This window comes from Bombina bombina, chromosome 8, assembly GCF_027579735.1.
Source record: "Bombina bombina isolate aBomBom1 chromosome 8, aBomBom1.pri, whole genome shotgun sequence".
Taxonomy (NCBI): domain Eukaryota; kingdom Metazoa; phylum Chordata; class Amphibia; order Anura; family Bombinatoridae; genus Bombina; species Bombina bombina.
Window position 1 is genome coordinate 99,662,131 of NC_069506.1, and position 23,677 is coordinate 99,685,807.

The 23,677-nt window shown below is 35.9% G+C and overlaps 1 protein-coding gene across 6 annotated transcripts in view; it reads left to right on the forward strand.

Moving 5' to 3' along the window:
• The window catches only part of LOC128638491 (probable pleckstrin homology domain-containing family N member 1), a 324,001-nt gene that overhangs the window by 244,964 nt on the left and 55,360 nt on the right, over positions 1-23,677 (forward strand). For all 6 annotated transcript variants that reach the window (XM_053690476.1, XM_053690472.1, XM_053690474.1 and 3 more), the window contains one exon: positions 2,871-3,017. In XM_053690476.1, coding sequence (XP_053546451.1) covers positions 2,871-3,017 — 147 coding nt within the window. The remainder of the gene's footprint in view (positions 1-2,870; positions 3,018-23,677) is intronic.

Sequence of the window (23,677 nt, forward strand, 5' to 3'; positions counted from 1 at the left end):
CCGTTAAGACCAGACCTTCTGTCACAAGGTCCTTTTTTCCATCAGGATCTGAAATCCTTAAATTTAAAGGTATGGAGATTGAACGCTTGATTCTTGGTCAAAGAGGTTTCTCTGACTCTGTGATTAATACTATGTTACAGGCTCGTAAATCTGTATCTAGAGAGATATATTATAGAGTCTGGAAGACTTATATTTCTTGGTGTCTTTCTCATCATTTTTCTTGGCATTCTTTTAGAATACCGAGAATTTTACAGTTTCTTCAGGATGGTTTGGATAAGGGTTTGTCCGCAAGTTCCTTGAAAGGACAAATCTCTGCTCTTTCTGTTCTTTTTCACAGAAAGATTGCTATTCTTCCTGATATTCATTGTTTTGTACAAGCTTTGGTTCGTATAAAACCTGTCATTAAGTCAATTTCTCCTCCTTGGAGTTTCCTCCGTTTGAACCTATGCATTCATTGGACATTAAATTGCTTTCTTGGAAAGTTTTGTTCCTTTTGGCCATCTCTTCTGCCAGAAGAGTTTCTGAATTATCTGCTCTTTCTTGTGAGTCTCCTTTTCTGATTTTTCATCAGGATAAGGCGGTGTTGCGAACTTCTTTTGAATTTTTACCTAAAGTTGTGAATTCCAACAACATTAGTAAAGAAATTGTGGTTCCTTCATTATGTCCTAATCCTAAGAATTCTAAGGAGAAATCGTTGCATTCTTTGGATGTAGTTAGAGCTTTGAAATATTATGTTGAAGCTACTAAGTCTTTCCGAAAGACTTCTAGTCTATTTGTTATCTTTTCCGGTTCTAGAAAAGGCCAGAAAGCTTCTGCCATTTCTTTGGCATCTTGGTTGAAATCTTTAATTCATCTTGCCTATGTTGAGTCGGGTAAAACTCCGCCTCAGAGGATTACAGCTCATTCTACTAGGTCAGTTTCTACTTCCTGGGCGTTTAGGAATGAAGCTTCGGTTGATCAGATTTGCAAAGCAGCAACTTGGTCCTCTTTGCATACTTTTACTAAATTCTACCATTTTGATGTATTTTCTTCTTCTGAAGCAGTTTTTGGTAGAAACGTACTTCAGGCAGCGGTTTCAGTTTGAATCTTCTGCTTATGTTTTTCATTAAACTTTATTTTGGGTGTGGATTATTTTCAGCAGGAATTGGCTGTCTTTATTTTATCCCTCCCTCTCTAGTGACTCTTGTGTGGAAAGATCCACATCTTGGGTAATCATTATCCCATACGTCACTAGCTCATGGACTCTTGCTAATTACATGAAAGAAAACATAATTTATGTAAGAACTTACCTGATAAATTCATTTCTTTCATATTAGCAAGAGTCCATGAGGCCCGCCCTTTTTTTGTGGTGGTTATGATTTTGTATAAAGCACAATTATTCCAATTCCTTATTTTATATGCTTTCGCACTTTTTTATCACCCCACTTCTTGGCTATTCGTTAAACTGAATTGTGGGTGTGGTGAGGGGTGTATTTATAGGCATTTTGAGGTTTGGGAAACTTTGCCCCTCCTGGTAGGAATGTATATCCCATACGTCACTAGCTCATGGACTCTTGCTAATATGAAAGAAATGAATTTATCAGGTAAGTTCTTACATAAATTATGTTATTTTTGCCGTACCAAAGTTCTTGGACCTAACTATACTTCTTATAGTGTCCACCTTTATATACCTATTGGCAGTGTAAGACCTTATCTATGCATAGTAGGTATAGGTTGTATTTTTCTCTTTCTTTCTTTTACATATTCTGCCTCAGAGTCTGCTTTATTTTTATTTTTATTATATTTATTTGTTCCATATCACACATTATCATATCCATCTATGGCTTTTCCGGATAGAATTTAACCGATGTTACCATGTAAACTCAAGTCACCTCAGACACACTGCTGTTTGTGTCAATATTATAGCGTAGCACACTTAATACATGTTAGTGATACTTGCGGTTTCCTTAGTCTTTTGGCTGGTGCCATCTCTGGAAAGACTCCTGACCACTTCACCGTCTTCTTTGAAACCCCAGCTTCAGTCATGACACCTCACTTCTGCAGCTGAGCACCAATTGTGACAGAAAGAAATGGCGGGATTAAGAAAATTCTTGCAGGTCAGTATGTTTAGACTCCTCTGCACCAGCACAAATCTGCAGCCGTTCACAGGGATTTATCCAGTTCAGGCTTTTGTAGCCGCACCATCTCTATATTCTGCTACGCCGGTTACAATGCGTGTATCCGTGTCAGCGCCATCCGACCCGCGTGTGGCAATCTGCGGACTTCCTCCCTTCATAAAGTTCCTCCCTCACAAGGGAATTTTCCCCTGCACCAAGAGCGTTGTTTGGGTGGCGTTGATCTTAGGTACGAGGTTCTCTCACTCGAGCTTCTTAGCGTGCTCCCTTCCCTTGTGCTCCGCCTACCAGAAGTCTCCTAGAAACATTAATTTATATACTAGCTTGGTTGTGTTTTGCTGTCCTCTTTTTGAGTATTTTGAGTTCCGCTTTGAGAACAGGGAAGCTACTAAACTGAGAAACCCCTAGATCTGCTATGGGGTTGACTTTAAAATAGTATAAAAAAAATAACAGGGCACCAGAGAGGGGTGAGTGGAGGAAGCAGAAAAAGATAACCTGTCATATTCTGCCAGACTGAAAATGTTGACATAAGAACCATTTTACTATTGTACTGTAAAATAAAAAGGTGACTAGGCTTGATGCTTTGTAGATATTACAGGATTTCATTTTGAGAGGTGACATTTTTAAAGAGTATAAAAGCAATGACATTTCTTGGATGTCCACTTGATTTCTGGTGCCCTCATAAATACATTTAGAAAAACATGTTTTGAAGACAATCCACTGCTACTGACAATAACATAATGTTTCTCACCAAAGGTGCCATGTGACAAATTGTGGAAGAAGAATGAACTTATGCAATACCTAACATCTTGCCCTATTCAGCTGTGGGAAGGAAAAGCAATCCAGCACATGGGCAAAGCCATCTTCCTGTCTACAGTGCAAGTGTCACATACTATTGATGGGGTATGTATTTCTGTGTCCAGCATTTCTTGATTTAAACTCTAATTTGCAGCCATAATGTTGAAATGATAAAAAAAAACAATTTGCAAAATGTATTAGTGTCAGAATAATTCATATTTTCTGCTCATACTGCCTAGAAAGAGGACAATCCTGGAGCCAGTGCAAGGGTGTCAAGGCTGGTTTTGGAGCGTGTGAGCTATCTAACCATCACTCATAGTATTGGTTTCTAAAATATCAACTTTTGAAATATGTAGGACCAGATTATGAGTGACGCATTAACAGTTACGCACAAGGAAAAAGGGGTTTATCGAAGGTGTTTGTATGCGTTGGGTTTACTGCTCATATTACAAGTTGAAAGTAAACACAATTGTGATTTACACTAGAATGATTACCGCATCCTCAGAGCTCTGGTTAACTGTTTTGTGAAAGAAAAAAGTGTCACAAAACTCATCAAAAATACATTGCAAAGCACAGATCCAAGTTGAGCCCAATATTTAAATGTTCATCAGCTGATAGCACCATGGATCTGAATGAATTAAGATCCTTCTACGCGTTTCATCTGCCGCCTAAGCAGACTTTGTCAAGAGATTTTCACAGAACGTTTAACTTACATAGAACAAACACACACTTTATATGCCGGGTCTATCAAACACACACCGTTTATTATTGATTGGAGAGCCTTTTAGACAATATAGCCAATTACGGGTGGGTTAAAGGAACTCGCCCTCAAATTCATTGGATAAATGGCAACTCCTCCAAGATGACGTAAAATAACGTGGAAGTTGCTAAATGTTAGAAGCCGTATTACTGAAGTGTGGCTTACATATGAATGATAAGTATGCGACCTTGCGCACTAGGGAGCATAATATATGATATATGAACTAACGTAGGTGAATGCAATGTAAAATATATGTACTCTACATAATAACCCTTAAACTGAATTGATAGATCTATATCGCTATCCAATAGAGGATGGGTATGTATCACATATACAAAAGATGATAGACATAAAAATACTTCCTACCTAAAAGAAACAAAATACGATCCGGTTCTTAAAATTAATAAAAAATACATATTACAAAAAGACCAAATGATAGATAATAGCGAATCTGCATTGAAAATGCAAAAAATGTTCAGTTGATAATCTCACTAGGGACAGAGAGCACAATATAAACCCCCTCCCCAAAAAAATAAAAAAAAATATCACTACATTATGAAATCTCCAGAACTACTAATTCATAAAGGCCTGGAGATCCAGATCAACATTTAAGCTTTGAGGAATCAGGCTTCCTACTTTATGGATCCACTTGGTCTCACACTTCCGCAGATTCAGCAGCCTCTGCATATCATTTTTCATAAAGGGTATGGTTTCGATAACCATAACCCTTTAAGTGTCCACCTGCTTGGCATGACATCTGCGGAAGTGATCTGACACACTATGATTTTTTAATCATTTTTCTATGTTGTTAACATGTTCATAGATAAGTTTCTTGATTTTCCTCTTAGTCCTACCAATATAAATTAAATTACAGCTGCAGGTGAGCATGTAAACTGCATAGCTGGTACTGCAAGTCAAGTGAATTGTGGTTTCAAAACTCTGAGATCCATCCTAATTGTGCAATTGGGTCCCAGGTTTAATCAATGGACATAGACAGCAGTTTAATCTTCTACACTTTAAAAGGCCATTACTCAAACATAGCCACCCTGACAAACAATTAGCTGGATTTGGTCCCCAATGCTTTAGGTACTTTAAGGGGTTTTAATTTGGAGGGAGCTAGAATGTTCTTTAAGTTTTGGTTGCGTTTGAAAACTATACTCTGCTTTTCTGGGAGTCTCCTACCTAAAATGGGATCTAATTTAAGAATGTCCCAATGTTTATATAGTTCTGATTTAATTCTTTGAGCTCCTACACACTATACGTAGTAATAAACTTAGTATCCTCATATCTTTTTACTTTGGTATGTGCATGTAGCAGAGCCTCTCTAGATGTGTTAGCTGTTTTGTCCCTTGCATTTTTGAGCAGATTCTGATTAAAACCCTTTTTTTAAAACTTGTTTTCCAAAATTTCAGCCTCTTTTGTAAAATCTTCCTCAATAGTGCAGTTCCTACGAATACGCTAGAACTGCCCATAGGGTATATTTGACTTCCAGCTAGATAAATGACTACTCTTGGCATTGAGGAAGCCATTACTATCGGTGGGCTTCCTAAAATTCCTAACTGCTACTCTATTAGTGGTGATATTATAATAATGAGTGAGATCTAGAAAATCAATTTAAATAGAAGATATGTGTCCTCAGAGGGTGCGCTGATGCTGGCAAATAGATAGTAGTCAAAAAAGCTTCTAAAAAATGGCCGCACTGCCGATGAAAGTCCCGATAGTAATCCGGATGGATCTCGAGCTGTGATAGGAAAAAAAGAAGAGAGGCGCCACAAACATAAAACAGTATCATAGGTCCAAACAAGTGAGAGACCCCTACGTATTCAATCCACCCGGTTGTGCCAAATACTCACAGACAAGGCGGCACCAAAAATGTGCCTCTAGGCGTGGATCGGGACTGTTCAGAGTCGCCCGACAGACACACCCCAGCTAGCGTACGTCACTCCGTGTCCACCAATCGACAGTCGGCAATCCACACGCCTCTGATGGTTCCGTATGGATACGCTCACAAACAATACCACTGCAGGTAGCGGATTAGGATGGATGTGGAGCGTAGATAGTCACTCTTGGCAGATGAGTGGTGGTGATAATAATAGAAACACAGGACAGAACAGGTAAAAGTGGTAATCCGTAATTTATTGTAAAAGAAACAACAGCAACGCGTTTCCCGGCTAGATAGGCTGCTTCATCAGGCTGTGCTATACTGAGCCCTTGCTGCCAATAAATACCTTACTAACACCTGTTAGGGGGCGTTCTAACAAGCAATACCTGTCTTCCTGTTCTAAATTTAATTAATTCATCACCAAAAATTTAAATCGTTACACTGCTTAAACATGCTACAATCTAAACATAATATTTTACAACACACATAGTTAAATTAAAAATTCATGTGGCTCTATCTATATATATATAGAAATTTTTCTACATAAAACATTTTAAAATACATGTTTAAAAACCTCCTAATCAGAGATAGCACCATTGGCAAACCTACAAATAGTATAACCCTTATGTCATCTAATGAAATAACATTGTTGGTATGGAGTAAATTCAGTAGAACTAGAGCACTAGGTCCCCGGATGATCAGACTGAACCCCTACCAGGTAATGAAATATTGCTGTCACTTATGGAGTGACCTATAGGTATAACCCATCATTACATATATTATATATATACATTAAAACGTTCTTATAAATGTATTAGAATTCAAAGGGTAAACCTAATGGTGGTAAGTAATCCCCTAATAGATAAACTATTTACCCTAACACTGACATAGGGAGGCTAATTGGAGGGGGGACCATCATTCTGGTATTATCTACTTAAGGCACCAATATATGGAGAGTGGGACTGAATATCATTACGGTAATAAAAATTATTAAATTTTACCTAATGAACAAGTAAATGTAATTTGGAGGGAGCTAGAATGTTCTTTAAGTTTTGGTTGCGTTTGAAAACTATACTCTGCTTATCTGGGAGATTCCTACCTAAAATGGGATCTAATTTAAGAATATCCCAATGTTTATATAGTTCTGCTTTAATTCTTTGAGCTCCTACACACTATACGTAGTAATAAACTTAGTATCCTCATATCTGTTTACTTTGGTATGTGCATGTAGCAGAGCCTCTCTAGATGTGTTAGCTGTTTTGTCCCTTGCATTTTTGAGCAGATTCTGATTAAAACCCTTTTTTTAAAACTTGTTTTTCAAAATTTCAGCCTCTTTTGTAAAATCTTCCTCAATAGTGCAGTTCCTACGAATACGCTAGAACTGACTACTCTTGGCATTGAGGAAGCCATTACTATCGGTGGGCTTCCTAAAATTCCTAACTGCTACTCTATTAGTGGTGATATTATAATAATGAGTGAGATCTAGAAAATCAATTTGATCACTATCTATTTTATGCGTGAAAGATAAGTTATAAGTATTATTGTTAATGTGGCTGCAGAATTGATCGGCCAAAGAAGTGTCCCCTTTCCAGATCATAATAACATCTATATAGCGTCGATATGCTATTATGTTCTCATGGAATGGGTTATTCTCCCAAATATATTTATCCTCAAACGATGTCATATATATGTTGGCATCGGATGGGGCCATAGTGGTCCCCATCACTGTGCCTTGTATTTGTTTATAAAATGACTCATTGAAATAAAAATAGTTATGATCTAATATGAAATACTGTCCACCAAAAATTTAACTTGTGAGGGAGGAAAATCCCTTTTAGAACAAAATTCATGAATAGCTTTGACACCAGCATCATAAGGGATGCTTACAAAGACGCCACATCACAAGTGATCCACTTGTATTCTTTATCCCATTTAATTCCTTCAAAAGGCTGTATGGTTTCCCTAGTATCTTTTAGGTATGATTTGACATTTTTTACTATCGGTTGTAAAAATCAATCTATAACCAATTTATTGAATACAGGTAAATGCTCACATTGTGCATATGTAGGATTGAAAGACGAAGGTCTTTTTAAATTACTGTGTTTAAATAATGTATCCTCATTATGTAAACTAAAATCAAGAAGGTTGTCTACTGGAGTAGATGTAATATGGCTACAAATGCTAAGAAATTCCATCTCTAGTTCTTTTAGATGTTTAAGGGAATTAAGATCATTAGCCTCTAAACATACATCTTTATCTCTTCCTGTTGATCTTGTAGCATTGTCTTTGAGAAAGTACCACTTTAAGGTAAGTTTACGCATGGATTTTTGCAGATCTATAAAAGTCTCAAATTTATTGGGTAATTTCTTAGGTGCAAATTTGAGTCCTTTACTTAAAAGTTCATAGTCATCATTATTTAAAATGTTATTGGATAGATTGTATATATCTTTTTTAGAATCTTCTAATAACCCAATCTGGGTTTTTCCCTGTCTGACTCTTCTGCCTCCCCTGACTCCTCGCTTGGTTCCCACTGTCTCTTTTTGTTTCATCCCCTCTTGGTTCCCCCATGTGTTTACCATAGGAGTGCCCCATTTCTGTTCCTCGTTTTCCCATCTTAATCTCCCTTGAGGGGCCCTGGCAGGGGCTAAAAAATTAGATTGTTGATCCTTATGGTCTCTATTATCATATCTATGATGGTATCTATTATCACCCTGGTAGACATCTAGTAGTTAAGAGGTTGATTAACCCTATTTCTGTAGTTAGTATCAGATTTTGGTTGTTTCTCTCTCCAATTAGAATATTGTTGGGCACTTTCAGACCTATCATCTTTAGCTATAATGGCAATACTGGAGGATGATTCATTCGTTTTTTAATCCACAACATTAGTATGAGTATTGTAATTATTATGTTTATCTTTTATTTTATCATTTTTGTAGTTTTCATTTTTGCTGGGATTTTTTCTGATATATACATTTTGTAATCCTCCATATCCCTTTTTAATTTAGTTGCTTTAGCTAGGATCACATCCTTTTCAAACTTGGTGGTTCTTGTGATAATATCATTATTAATCTTTTTCCATTTTTCCTCTAAAGTAAGAGGAATAATTTTATCATTTGATAGAACAATCTCATCACTAAGCTGCTTTAACCTAGTTTCTCTATATTTGATCAGCAACTTAATAAGTGATATAGAGCATTGATGTAAAATTGTTTCCCACTCCGTCATAAATTCTATATCTTATAAATTAAATGCTGGGAATTTCCACTGATTAAACCTGGGACCAAATTCCACAATTGGGATGGATCTCAGAGTTTTGAAACCATAATTCGCTCGACTTGCAATACCATCTATGCAGTTTACATGCTCACCTGCAGCTGTAATTTAATTTATATTGGTAGGACTAAGAGGAAAATCAAGAAACATATCTATGAACATGTTAACAACATAGAAAAAGGATTCAAAAATCATAGTGTGTCGGATTACTTCTGCAGATGTCATGCCAAGCAGGTGGACACTTTAAGGGTTATGGTTATCAAAACCATACCCTTTATGAAAAATGATATGCAGAGGCTGCTGAATCTGTGGTAGTGTGAGACCAAGTGGATCCATAAAGTAGGAATCCTGCATCCTCAAGGCTTAAATATTGATCTGGATCTCCAGGCCTGTATGGATTAGTAATTCTGGAGATTTCATAATGTAGTAATATTGTTTTTTTGGGGGGTGTTTTTATATTGTGCTCTCAGTCCCTAGGGAGATTATCAACTTAACATTTTTTGCATTTTCAATGCAGATTCGCTATTATCTATCCTTTCGTCTTTTTGTAATATGTATTTTTTTTTATAAGGACCATATCATATTGTGTGTATAATTTTTGTTTAGGGTTTGTGACTGCTGTATACATATGAGCAATATATTTTGTTTCTTTTAGGAAGGAAGTATTGTTGTGTCTATCATCTTTTCTATATGTGAAACATACCCATCCTCTATTGCATAGTGATATAGATCTATCAATTCAGTTTAAGTGTTATTATGTAGAGTACATATTTTTTATATCGTATTCGCCTATGTTAATTCATATATCATATATTATGCTCCCTAGTGTGCAAGGTTGCATACTTATCATTCATATGTAAGCCACACTTCAGAAATACGGCTTCTAACATTTAGCAACTTCCATGTTATTTTACGTCATCTTGGAGGAGTTGCCACATATCCCATGAATGTAAGGGCGAGTTCCTTTAACCCACCCGTAATTGGCTATATTGTCTGAACGGCTCTCCAATCAAAGGGGGTGTGTTTGATAGACCCGGCATATAAAATGTGTGTTTGTTCTATGTAAGTAAAACGTTCTGTGAAAATCTCTTGACAAAGTCTGCTTAGGCACCAGACGAAACGCGTAGAGTCATTCATTCAGGTCCGTTGTGCTATCAGCTGATGAACTATTAAATATTGGGCTCGCCTTGGACCCGGAACTTTCAGTGAGACTGATTCTAGCCGGGATATCCTGTGATGTGCCTGTTTTTAATCTGCAATCTTGTAAGTGCATTTTAGCACTCTTTGTTGGAATAAATTGTGTCTTACTGCCTTGAATCTGGGTTGCATTTGTGTTTTTTTCTCAGAATATTTATATATATAAATAAATAATAATGAATTACTCGCTTTGCATTTAATCAGGGTTTAAAATTAAATTTCTTTAGCAGTTTGCAAAAGTAAAAACAAACCCATATAATGAAATGAAATATAAATATAAAGATATTTCCTCTCTAAGTGTTCACAGTTCACATGGGGTTAAGTATTTATTCCAGCTTAAACTTGCCAATTAAATTTTAACCAATTGGATTTTCCCAGCCACCTTAAATAGGTGAGCAGGGATTTTACCTGTAGCTATGATTACGCCGTAAGCGGCGAAACATGTCAGCAGCAGTTTTTTCACAAGTTTTGTTGGAGTTGTGAGACATGCCGATTTCTGATCATGTATTCATGGATTTTTATTTTTAAACTGAAATAAATCGAGTTTTGGATCTGCAAAAAGTCTCTGCAATTTGTTTCTTATTGCTATATATATATATATATATATATATATATATATATATATATATACACAGTATATATATATATATATATATATATATATACACAAACCCATAAATATACACATTTGAGCCCTTTCCAGTCCTATACCATACATCATATACCTTTAAATCTATTTTGTCAGTAATAAACATTTGTTTTAAATGTAATAAGTATAATTATAACTGAAATACTTTGTTTCCATATAATTTTCATGTGTTTTATTATGAAAACTGTCAAGTAATGGTTTACTTCAGATCTGCAGAAAATGCTACATTTTTTAATGGTATTCTGTATTGTGCTCAAGGTCAACAATTTACAGACAAACAAGCTCCAACCCGAGAAAACTAAGTACTCTCCATCAATTTACCCTGAGTCCACACACACACAACATCCAATATTATCCATCCATCTGTATATTAAAGTCTGTGAGTAGAAAATATACCAAATATGTGCCTGAGGGGAAAGGCTACTGACCTTACCCACAGGGGGTGCTGGATGCAAATTGCAGAGTAAATTAAATCAAAAGAAAAAGAAGTAGCATCCCCAAAGCACTCACCAAAAAAAATCAATATTTTCTAGACATGAACACAGTCTCACCCCACCACTGTAGGGACAAAATATTAAATCATAACTATTAATAACACTTTAAAATGCACAAACACACATTTAAAAACAACACTAACTAGGTTAAAAAACAAGAAACATAGGCAGGCAAGGTCAGGTACAAGTAAATCCTAATAGGGCTATAATCCTGTTAACCTCAGTCCAGTACAAAGTGGGTAATTATCCCCATTGGCCTGTGTTACATGAATACAAAAAGTTCCCTTTCTATGGTCTACTGGTGACTCATAAGCCTCCTGTCAGAAGCATCATGGGATGGCGAACTTCTAAGCTCACGTGTAACTAACAGAGCTATTATTTAAGAAAGCTGGAAATTCCTGTACTAGCCTGGGTAATAAAAAACAAAAAACCCATAACATTTGTTTAAAAAAAACATATTACCAAATAGGTGGAGGTATATAGATATCCTCAATCAGGACCAAACCCTGCCTGTAGGTGCCTGACACTCCTAGGTCACCCTAGCACCGAAGCTTTGTCAAAGGCCATCCATCTGACCTGACTTTACCCAAAGAACAACCACTACTCTCCATCCATCTGACCTGACTCTACCCACAGCATAACCACTACTCTCCATCCATCTGACCTGACTTTACCCAAAGAACAACCACTACTCTCCATCCATCTGACCTGACTTTACCCAAAGAACAACCACTACTCTCCATCCATCTGACCTGACTTTACCCAAAGAACAACCACTACTCTCCATCCATCTGTCCTGACTCTACCCACAGCATAACCACTAATATTTATCCATCTGCCTGGTTCATTTTTTTCTGTAAATGTGGTAGTTTCAACAGGCAAAAAGCAGCTATTTAAAACAAAATGATGGTAAGGAAGCAATTCAATAACAATATAATACAACCCAGAAGGAAAAAAATGAAAAAGAAAGAGGAGACACTTTACAATGCAATGCCATTTTAATCAAGTAATAATTTTATTAGGAGCTTATGATCCTCACATTTCTTACAATTACTGTTTTAACCTTTTTAGACTCAGATTTCTTTCATTTTAAAACACAGAATGTTTATTTTATTTCTCCCTCTTAAAGGACTACTAAACACAGCAGAATTTCATCATCAATAAATACATGATAAAAAGACAATGCAAAAAAAACTTAGTTTGAATTTCATGAGTAGATTTTTTTTCTGACAAACTTCAAAGTTACTTTTATGTTCCTTCCCACTGCATCATGTGACAGCCATTAGCCAATCACAAAATGCATAAAAGTATTTTCTGTGAATCTTGCACATGCTCAGTAGGAGCTGGTGCCTCAGAAAGTGTGCATATAAAAAGATTGTACATATTTAGATAATAAATGTGAATAGGAAAGTTGTTTTAAATTGTGTGCTTTATCTAACTCATACAAATTTCATTTTTACTTTAGTGGTTCTTTAAAAGGAAATACTAAGGTCTCCATTGCAAACAATGAATGATCTTTAATAATACAATAATACAAGTGGTGGGAAGTTTAAACATGTACATGATAAATTTACTCCAAATTATATAACTGTATTAATTACAAAAATGTCATGAGTTGATATCAACAGTTAAGATAAAAACCTCTATTCATACACATTAAGAAGTAATTATCAATACTGAATTTTTAAAGGGACACTGAAGCCAAATTTTTTCTTTCGTGATTCAGACAGAGCATACAACTTTCTAATTTACTCCTATTATCAATGTTTCTTCGTTCTCTTGCTTTCTTTATTTGAAAAAGAAAGCATCAAAGGTATTTTTTTTGTTCAGTACCATGGAAAGCACTTGTTTATTGGTAGGTGAATTTACCCACCAATCAGCAAGAACAACACAGTGTGTTCACCAAAAATGGACCGGCATCTAAACTTAAATTCTTGCAATTCAAATAAAGATACCAAGAGAATGAAAATAATTTGATAATAGGAGTACATTTGCAAGTTGCTTAAAATTGCATGCTCTATCTGAATCATGATAGAAAAAAATTGGGTTCAGTGTCCCTTTAAGCCATCATGTCTTTTAGTTTTTACCGTGTATATTTTGCTCTCATGAAGGTCTGTGAAAATCTTTGCAAATACCCATTTGAAAATCTTGCAATACTACAGTTTGTTTGATTTCGTTTTTTAATTTGCGTTTTATAATTTTTTTATTTAATTGTTTATTTTCTAAGTCAAGCTACAGTTATTCTAAATGAGTTAGAAAACAAAGGAAAATTCACTAAGCTCACATATACAGTGATCTGTGGAGAATTCAGGCCCACAGTACTGCAACAGAAGTGCTGTTGAGCTAGTCTTGAACAAGACACAGTCATTGATTGGTGGCTACATGTCTATACCACTCCTGATTGGTTTACCAGCTTTTAGTTCTAGAGTCACCAATCAGCAACACTACCCAGGTGCTGAACAAAAAGATGGTCCGGCTCCTATGCTTACATTCCTGATTTTTCAAATAAAGATAGTAAGAGAACAAAGAAAAAATTATAATAGGAGTAAATTAGAAAGTTGCTTAAAATCTAAATAATCGAGAGAAAAAAAAATTAGGTTTGTGTCCATTTAAGGTATGTGAGGTGATACATTATAAAAAAAATCCAATTTAAAAACATTTGAATATTGAAATTTTGAAAAAAATAATCAGTACAAATTGTGTTGTTGAATCGCATTAAAAATAACAACAAAACTGTTCTGTAAAAGTCATATTTTATGGAAAAATTGGAATTTGTATGGAAATTATTTAAGAAAACAAAATTATTTAACGGGACATAAAACCTAAGATTAGAGTGCCCTTTTAATAATAAATTATGCATACATTTCATTATAATACGAGCTGCGATTGAACAATAAGAGTTCAGGCTTACTGTGACTTCAGCAGGGTTGGTCTTGTACTACAGAACAGCAGACCATTGCGCTACTAACGAGATAAAAAAAAGGCAAAGTGTTATCGCTACTAACATTTCACTATAAAACTACAATTTGAACTATTACATATTATATTCCATTTTGACATTTTAAGCTGCACAGTAGAAATCATAATAAACCTACATGACGCATGCAAGAAACACAGTCAAATTGGTATTTATATTGTAAAATGATTTCCCGTGCCTTTGCAAGTTGTCTAAGCAGGGGTGTTCCGTGGGATTATCTGAAATTTCTCTGCCAGATCTGGCATATTCTCTAAACACTTTCCTCTTCAGAAATCAGTGTATTTTCTCATGAACTAAAAGGTGGCAATATTATGTTAAAATACACAAAACACTTATCAGCCTTATAGAGAACAGATGTACAGTATATGAAAATAAAGTTGATTGTAAGCTACTTTATGCTAAAAGCAGAGTAATTGTTAATATTTTATTAACCAGTTTATCATTTACAAACATAGAAACATGATGGGATACATATATGAGATGTTCTATTAAAGGGACATTAAACATTAACTACATACTAGATACAATGATGCATTAAAAAATATTATTCAGGGAATAACATGTAGATGTATTTTTTAAAGTTTCATTAGCTGTTTAAATAGGGACAAAATAAGTGTAAAGTTTTAATGTCCATAAAACAATGGGAGCTGCCATGTTGTAAATTAGGTTACTTTCTCTGCTGTGGCCAATTAGGGACAATTATAAATAGGTCACTAGAGTGTGCAGCCAATGGCTGTGTGGAATGTAACAGTGTTCTGCACTTGCATTTCTAACCGGGACTGAAATGCTCACAATTTCAGAATGGAATTACAGGAAAAGGGGACAAAGTAAATAATAAAGTATATTGCAGAGTTTTTTATATATACGATTTAGCATTTTATATTATCATCTCAAAGTGTTTAATATCCCTTTAAAGACATTCTGCCTCTTGTTAGAATTTAAGAAAATAAATAATTATATAAAGTAAAAATATTCATGTCTCTGTACCTTAAAGGGACAGTCTACACCAGAATTTTTATTGTTTCAAAAGATAGATAATCCCTTTATTACCCAGTCCCCTGATTTGCATAACCAACATAGTTATAATAATATACTTTTTAACTTCTGTGATTATCTTGTATCTAAGCCTCTGCAAACTGACCCTTTTTTCAGTTCTTTTGACAGACTTGCAGTCTAGCCAATCAGTGATGGCTCCCAGATAACTTCATGTGCACGAGCACAGTGTTATCTATATGAAATACGTGAACTAACACCCTCTAGTGGTGAAAAACTGTTAAAATGCAATCTGAAAGAGGTGGGCTTCAAGGTCTAAGAAATTAGCATATGAACCTCCTAGGTTAAGCTTTCAACTAAGAATACCAAGAGAACAAAGCAAAATTGGTGATAAAAGTAAATTGGAAAATTGTTTAAAATTACATGCTCTATCTGAATCATGACAGTTTATTTTGGCCTAGACTGTCCCTTTAAATAGTCCCTTGTACAATGTTTCAGTCCATATTCCATGGACAAGACCAACTACTATATATTATAACTACTCTACTATACATTTTTTAACAACAGTATTAAATATAAACAACATTTGGTGGTCTATTCCTATCCATCCTACTATAATTTATTTTAAGATGCCTAAACTATGTCACTTATTGTTGAAACCTCTGCGATATATGCATCCCATATTATCTGCATCTGTTCTTAAAGGAGTTTTCTTCTAGCTTTATTATCTGATCACACCTATGTATCCATTATGCCATGCTTGGTGTATCAGAGGCTTTCCATCTATGTGCTAATAGGGATTTCATGCTGTTACTTTTTTTGGGCTGTAGTAAACATGGATTAAATGGAAGTGGTTTTTCTAAGGTTTTGGAAGATTCCCTTACTACCTCTTCCCATTTCCTAAATGTGCACCATTGTGCTCCTTGCTTCCTCGCATCTCCAACATCTATCATTATGAGTGTGGAGTATTTGTTTAATTCTACTTGGGGTTAGGTATCATCTCTGGAGTATTTTCATATAAAGTGGTATTTGAAAATATATGCTGTGCATCAAGTTGTGTTTAATTCACTGTCCCAACATTCTATATAATAAGGAACAAACCCTGGAGTAGTTTTTTTGTAAGACTGAGTAGGTTAATAAAAGAGAATGTATCAAAGGAATAAGAGATACATAGTTTCTCGAAAGTAGTTAGGGGTAGAAGCAAATTCTTCCTATCTGGATGTTTGGTTATGTACGAGGTACATTGATGAAAAAAATGTTAATCCATTAGCTCTTTGTGTATAACCTGTCCTCACAGCCAAAGTGGTATATCATTATTGTTCTATGTGTGTCTTGTATATAGTGCCTTAGATCAGGGTTCTTCAAACCACGGGTTGGGACCTATTACTGGGTCGCCGCACCATGTTTACTGGGTCGCGACGTGTGTGTGATGTGTATGTTGTATGAGTGCGTGTGAAGAGTGTATATTTGGTATAAGAGTGTGTGTGGTATATGAGTGTTTTATGAGAGTGTGTGTGTAGTGTATGAGAGTGTGTGTGTTGTATAATAGTGTGTGTTGTAAAAAAACTTTTACAACACGTTAAAGTTTGACTTCAATCAGTAATAAGATATGCAAACATTTTAATCACTTTGCAAAAAAAAAAAAAAGCATAAAAATAGGGTCGTGAAGGTATGCGGCATTATTGCACTAGCTCTTGAGAAAAAAAGTTTGAAGAAACCTGCTTTAGATGATTCAAACCTGGGATAAATTCTTTATTGTCAGTTAACAGTGTCAATGGTAAATATTTAGAAAAAAAAAACCCTTAAATCACCTTAGCACCCATGTGGGAAAGTGCTTAGCACTCAAAGGGTTAATATATATTGTATAGCGTGCACTTTATTAATAAATGTTTATTGATTCTTATCTAATAATGATATGTTTTTTTATTAATATGTGTTGGTTATACAAAACTGGGATATTGGTAAGAAAGGGATTATCTATCTTTTTAAACAATTACAATTTTCAAGTAGACTGTCCTTTTACTTCACTTATTGGAAGAAAAGACTGGGGCGCAGGTCACCTGAAGCTGACCCCATGCAGAGCATTTTTTTTTAACAATAAAGCCAATAGGTGGCAATATATAAATGCATATGACACTGTCGTTCAGCTTCACTGTGCAACTGATTCTTTGTTAGTATAAATGTATTCATTACTTTATGTGGCTGGAATGAAAATTATTTAATTTATTGTTGGTATTTCTCAAGTTAACATTTCCCTGTGCACATATTTATGTGATTTCTGCTCTATTTGTAACCTAAAATCCTGTTAGAAAGAATAAGCTAAAAATATTAGGGGACAAATAGTGCGGATGACTTACTAAGGGCCAAATTACAAGTGGAGCGGTATTTTACTCTCCAACTCAAATGATAACTCTGCTAGAAGTAAGCTTTTTGTACGCGTCTGGTGAGAATAGATTGTTTAGCGCACCATTGCAAAAGAGTTAGTTCTGGAACCCATATAAACTTCTGCATACCCAAAAGAAAGATATATAATTTGAGAAGGTATGGACAGCCCAAGATTAAAGCTTTGTGGTGTCACTACCAAGAGGAGCATTCGAAGAGAGAAGCGCTCTACCAGGAACGAACAACAGCTCATCAGCTAGTTTTATGGCGGTTTGCCACCCAGGAGCAGCCTCTTTTAGACCAGTGTGCTTTTCACTGAGGAAAACTTTCCTGAAGTATATCAGTCTGATCCCGCCAAGTTAGGTCAGTTCAGCCCTGAAATACCAGGCAATTCTCCCCTGAACAAGGAACATGACAACCCCAGACGATCGTTTCGGCCTCCTATGGGCCTCGTCATTGAGGTGCAGCCACATTCCTCTAAGCACACTGGGCAAGGAGTCCACATCTGGTTTCCCTCATCACCCATAGGGAGACCTCCATAGGGTCATATTAATTTGCATATGAAGATAGAAGCGCTCTACCAGGAACGAACAGCAGCTCATCAGCTAGTTCCACCGAGAGGAGATCAGATACTTTTCACTGAGAGTTTGGAACTATTAGGAGATCCGTGAAAAGCTATATTTCTCATACCAAATGAGTAAAGAATTTGTAAGGGGGATGAGTTTGTCTACAGGAGGCTTAACCAACTTAAGACGGGGGGGGGGAACTAAAATACAAAAGCCCAGTGAATTTTAAATGACCATCCACCTCTGGAAACTAAGTACTTTGAACCAGATTACAAGTGGAGCGGTATTTAATGCTTTCGCTCGAGTGCTATCTCCTCTAGAAGTAAACTTTTTGCTTGTGTCCGGTAGAGCCGTATTACAAGTTTAAGTAGATAGTTTTCGCTTGCACACTAAATTGATGCACGGAAAAAGTGTAACTTTAAAAATTAAGGGTGGGGGCGGAGCCAACGGCTAACACATCAAGACACACTATTACAGAGCTCCTGAAGTTCTATTGCTAAAACTTTGATTTTTGGCGTTTTGGAAGCCTCTCTATCCTTTGACTACATTGCCCTTACTATGGAGGAGTTTTCTGCACAACTTGTCTCTCTCTTGGAGGGTCTGATTGATAAGGCTGACAGTCAGTTTTTTAACTTGAGGTCTATCGTTCTAGAGCTGCGCAACAAAGATGGCACTTCTTACCTTCACTGCTACGACGCCCATGTGGCAAGCCAGACAGAAGACTCACCGTCTATTCTACAGGACGCTAACCGACCGCAAGTAGGGGAATTTGGACAGAGCCCAACTAACACTCTCCCTGTAACTACAAGCAGCGACCCGATGCAGCCGAACACAGCTGACTTGTCCCGCATCGCTGCCGCTCAACCGCGAGCAGTAAAAATTACAGAGATTAACACCGGGCAATATCCTCAGCTCTCTTTCCCTCCTCACCTGAATTTGGAAGCGGATTTCTCGCCCACCACTCTCGAGACTCTAGCTGATGCAGGAGGGCTACAGCTTAAGGCAACTTACCAGACAAAGCAGCAAGCAAAACCTCGAGAATACACCCTAGTCTTGAAACCCAGAATGTGCATCCCTCTTGATGATATCACCACTATTGCAAGGTTGTGGGGCCGCTCTGCTACACCTCTAGCTCCATTCTCTAACACAGACCCCAGAATATATCTACCTGCCATATCCTTCAAAACGGGAGTTGGGTAGCCACCATAGCCGTCACCGGAGTGCCCAATACTGTTGTGAGCAACCATCAGCTGCATTTTGAGATCTTTGCGGTCAGTGTGCTCTCTATCGTTCATGGACAAGGCCTCCTTTCATCTAATACACAGCAAGGGACACCGGTCATAGTGAATCTACACACATTATGGTATCTGTGACAATGACAGTTTTTCAATCACTCCCTTATTATACTTATGGTCGTTCTATAATTAGGAAACTAGCTATTACTTCAGTAACTTTCCTTTTCAAATCCTCTACTAGTATTTTCAGGTTCCACTATGGTGTACGATTTTAAATATTTGCAATTCCATTCTGCAAGAGGACTTTAATGCTGACATATACAAACTTTTCAGAGAGTATTCCTTTCTAGATCTATATTAACATGCTATACCTGGATGGGTTCTTTAGCTTCTCATGCCAATATGGGTATCTATCTATTTACCGTTATTGTTTGTGTTCTCTGTATAATTGCCTACATTTATGGTTACTTCAAATTTATGGATATAGGGGAGCAATGCATAATATGATCTACTTTAATTAATGTTATATATTTTATACTTAAGTGATAGCTTCCTATTAGCTCATTAGTTAGGGATTCCTGGCTTCCTCATGACAATGCTTTTCTTACTATATGAAGAGAAACTTTCCTAAACTGTTATTATCTTGTAGTTATTCTCGCTATATTTGTTTTTGTCTAGAGGTGGAAGGGTCAGTCTTTGTCATCCAAGCATTGTGCAGTCTAGACTTCGCAATATATAGCACCTTATCCTCCTGTAGATATTTTATAAATGCCCTATATCTAGTATAAAAGAACACCTAACTTCTACATAAGCCTTATACCACAATAAGACCTAGTTGGTATTCGAGCAATTTGAAGAAAATACAACAAATCTACTATATGATGATATATTTGCCAGATTTATCAAATTGTGTCTATGCATAATTCACTCAATTCTAGTTAGAGCTAGATTTTAGCAACCCCCACAAACTATTTATTATATACATTCCATTCAATAGATTGTTCGCTGTATCTATTTCACATTAAACTATGCCCCAGAACCCCCTTCATATTTTAGAATATAACACCCCCAGTAGGCTCTTAATAATAATAATAATAATAATAATAATAATAATAAAGTTAATACTTAAGTCCTTGGTAGGGCTAAGAGGGGATTCATCCTGTTTGAATGGGGATAACCTTTCAATATATTTATCACACACTAAAGGAATTTTCTTTGTAAACTTAAAAAAAAAACACTCTTTATTTTAAAAACACTCTATTTTCCCTAAGTCGGCTGTTAATACTGTATAAGCTTTCTGTTGAATTCCTAGTTATTTCTCAGGCCAACAGACTTCTGTTAATGATGACATGCTGAGTATGTTTGATGTAAGGTCTCTTGGACACTGGGTGTATTTCTTTAATTTACTAGGGACAGGTGCTTCTCTACCACTAAGTTCTCTGTTTATCCATGAATATTGTGTTCCACGAGGCATTCAGTTACTCAGTTACTCACTAGCCTTAGATACTTATTAACCCTGCATATAGTTCTCTCTCACAGCTACTATCTCCTTGTTGACATCACTAATTTTTGTATTTATAAACCACTCCTGCTCCATGTAGGATCTGGTGGGCTGATATCTATGCGTGTTTTACACTTATTTCTAGAAATAGCGCAGTTCACTGCCTAATGTATATTGAACTCCATATCTACTGTATGATCCCACTTATTGTTTAATAGCCTATTTATAACACCTATACTCCTAAATAGTTTTCCATTCTAAAACCCCAACTGGCTCCGCCCCCCCCCCCCTCTCCCCCCTTATTTTTGTCTCCTTTAGAGCGGCTCTTGTCCGCTGTAATTCCTATCCCCCCCTAACAATCCATACTGCTAACTCCCCCTTTTTGCCTTAAATTCTATCGATCAGATAAACTAGTCTATGTCTCTCACTGCAAAACGGGGACAATCCCTATGTTTCTTAGAATATAAAAAAAAGAGGTTCAAATCCGCCCTTTATAAATGTTTTCTGGACATACCAGTTCAATTTACTTTAGACTATTACTCCTGCCTACTTTTGTCTATAGTAGATCAGTTTATTCTATCAGCTTAGTAGGGTAGCTGATCATTTCATAAGATCTATAGGCACAAGGTACACACTCTTTTAAAGTTTTTAATTTTTTTCCAGACTGTTTGATCAGAATTGTAATAGACTCACCTTTCTACTATACTTGTATGTTCAGAGTATCTGTCTTGCTAATATTACTGTCTACGGATGTCTTTCTCTTTATTTTGTACCACTTTACAAAACCTCAATAAAAAACTTGTTTCAAAAAAAAATAAAAAATTACGGGTGAAAAAAAGTGCTACGTAATCGCATGCAAACACATTCTAACATGCTAACCTGACATGAAAATATTAATATTTCACATTCCAATGTTTTTCACTTAGCAGAATATGTTCTATTTATTACTAAATACATATCTCTACATGTACCTGATGGTATTTTGCTACAACTATATATCTATATCATTATATATAGGTATGTATGAAATGTTTTTAACTTAAAAGGCAAATAAATACTATACTATAGTGTACGAATAGGTGCAGCACAATCGGTCGATACCCAACGTTAGTAATTCAACGCCCTCCTATAGAAGTTCTTTATGTAAGCGATTTAGTGCACCTGTGATATACAATATGTTTGCATGCCCTAGACTGAAATATTACTTTTAAAGGCAAAAATAGATGCACAATACACTTTCATTCATTCATTTTTTTTCTTTACTGTAATTAATTGATAGTGTTTACACTGCCCCACTGAAAGGTTGACTGCATTTCATAGTGTGCAGAACCTGAAACACCTACATGCTGCATAGTGATTGGTTGTTGTGTGCAGGACTCTAGTTGGCCACAGCAAAGCAAGTCAGATAAAAAAAACACTTAAAGGGACAGTAAACACCAGAATTTTTGTTGTTTAAAAAGGTAGATAATCCCTTTATTACCCATTCCCCAATTTTGCATAACCAACACAGTTATAATAATACACTTTTTACCTCTGTGATTACCTTGTATCTAAGCCTCTGCAAACTGCCCCCTTATTTCAGTTCTTTTGACAGACATGCATTTTTAGCCAATCAGTGCTGACTCCTAGGAGTTTCATGTGCCTGAGCTCAATGTTATCTATATGAAACACATGAACTAACGCCCTCTAGTGGTGAAAAACTGTCAAAATTCTTTCAGATTAGAGGCAGTCTTCAAGGTCTAAGAAATTAGCACATTAACCTCCTAGATTTAGCTTTCAACTAAGAATACCAATAGAACAAAGCAAAATTGGTAATAAAAGTAAATTGGAAAGTTGTTTAAAATTACATGCCCTATTTAAATCATGAAAATTTTTTTTTACTTTACTGTCCCTTTAAGAGGCTTCAAGGGGTATAGCCCAGGCTTACAAAACAATATTTCTTTCATAAAAGTAGTGATAATCCATAATCCATTACTTTATTACATTAGGAGAAGGCAAAGATCCCAAAACTCCCAGAGCCCTTTAAACCCCACTCAACTTACTGGAAATTAGTTTTGTCTTTTCCTTCGCAAATTATTTTAATTATTTCTGCATTAAAAAACAAACAAACTAATCATCCAATGTATTTAAAATAGCATTAATCTGGTTCTGCCCAGATTACTGGTGGACTCCACCACTTGGGTATTAGTTTGCATGAGTAATGGATCGTGGAGTATCACCACCTTAAAGGGACAGTCAATTCCAAAAAAAATATGTCATTTTTCAAATAGGGCATGTAATTTTAAACAACTTTCCAATTTACTTTTATCAACAATTTTGCTTTGTTCTCTTGGTATTCTTAGTTGAAAGCAAACCTAGGAAGGCTCATATGATAATTTCTAAGACCTTGAAGGCCGCCTCTATTTTATTTACTTTTCACAGCAGGGGAGAGCAAGCTCATGTAGGTCATATAGATAGCATTGTGATCACGCCCGTGGCTAGTGGCAGACACTGCACTAATTAGCTAAAATGCAAGTCAATAGATAATAACTAAAAGTCATGTGATTAGGGGCGGTCAGAAGATGCTTAGATACAAGTTAGTCCCAGAAGTAAAAAGTATATTAATATAACCATGTTGGCTTTGCAAAACTGGGGAATGGGTAATAAAGGGATTATCTATCTTTTTAAATAACAAAAATTCTGGTGTTGACTGTCCCTTTAATGAAAGAAAATATAATTTATGCTTGCCTGATCAATTAGTTTATTTCATGGGGATGAGAGTCCATGAGCCCCCACACAATTATTTTCTATTGTGATTGTGTGTTTTTTTCTGCCGACAATTTGAGTATGCACCTCTCTTTTTCCCTGATCATTTTT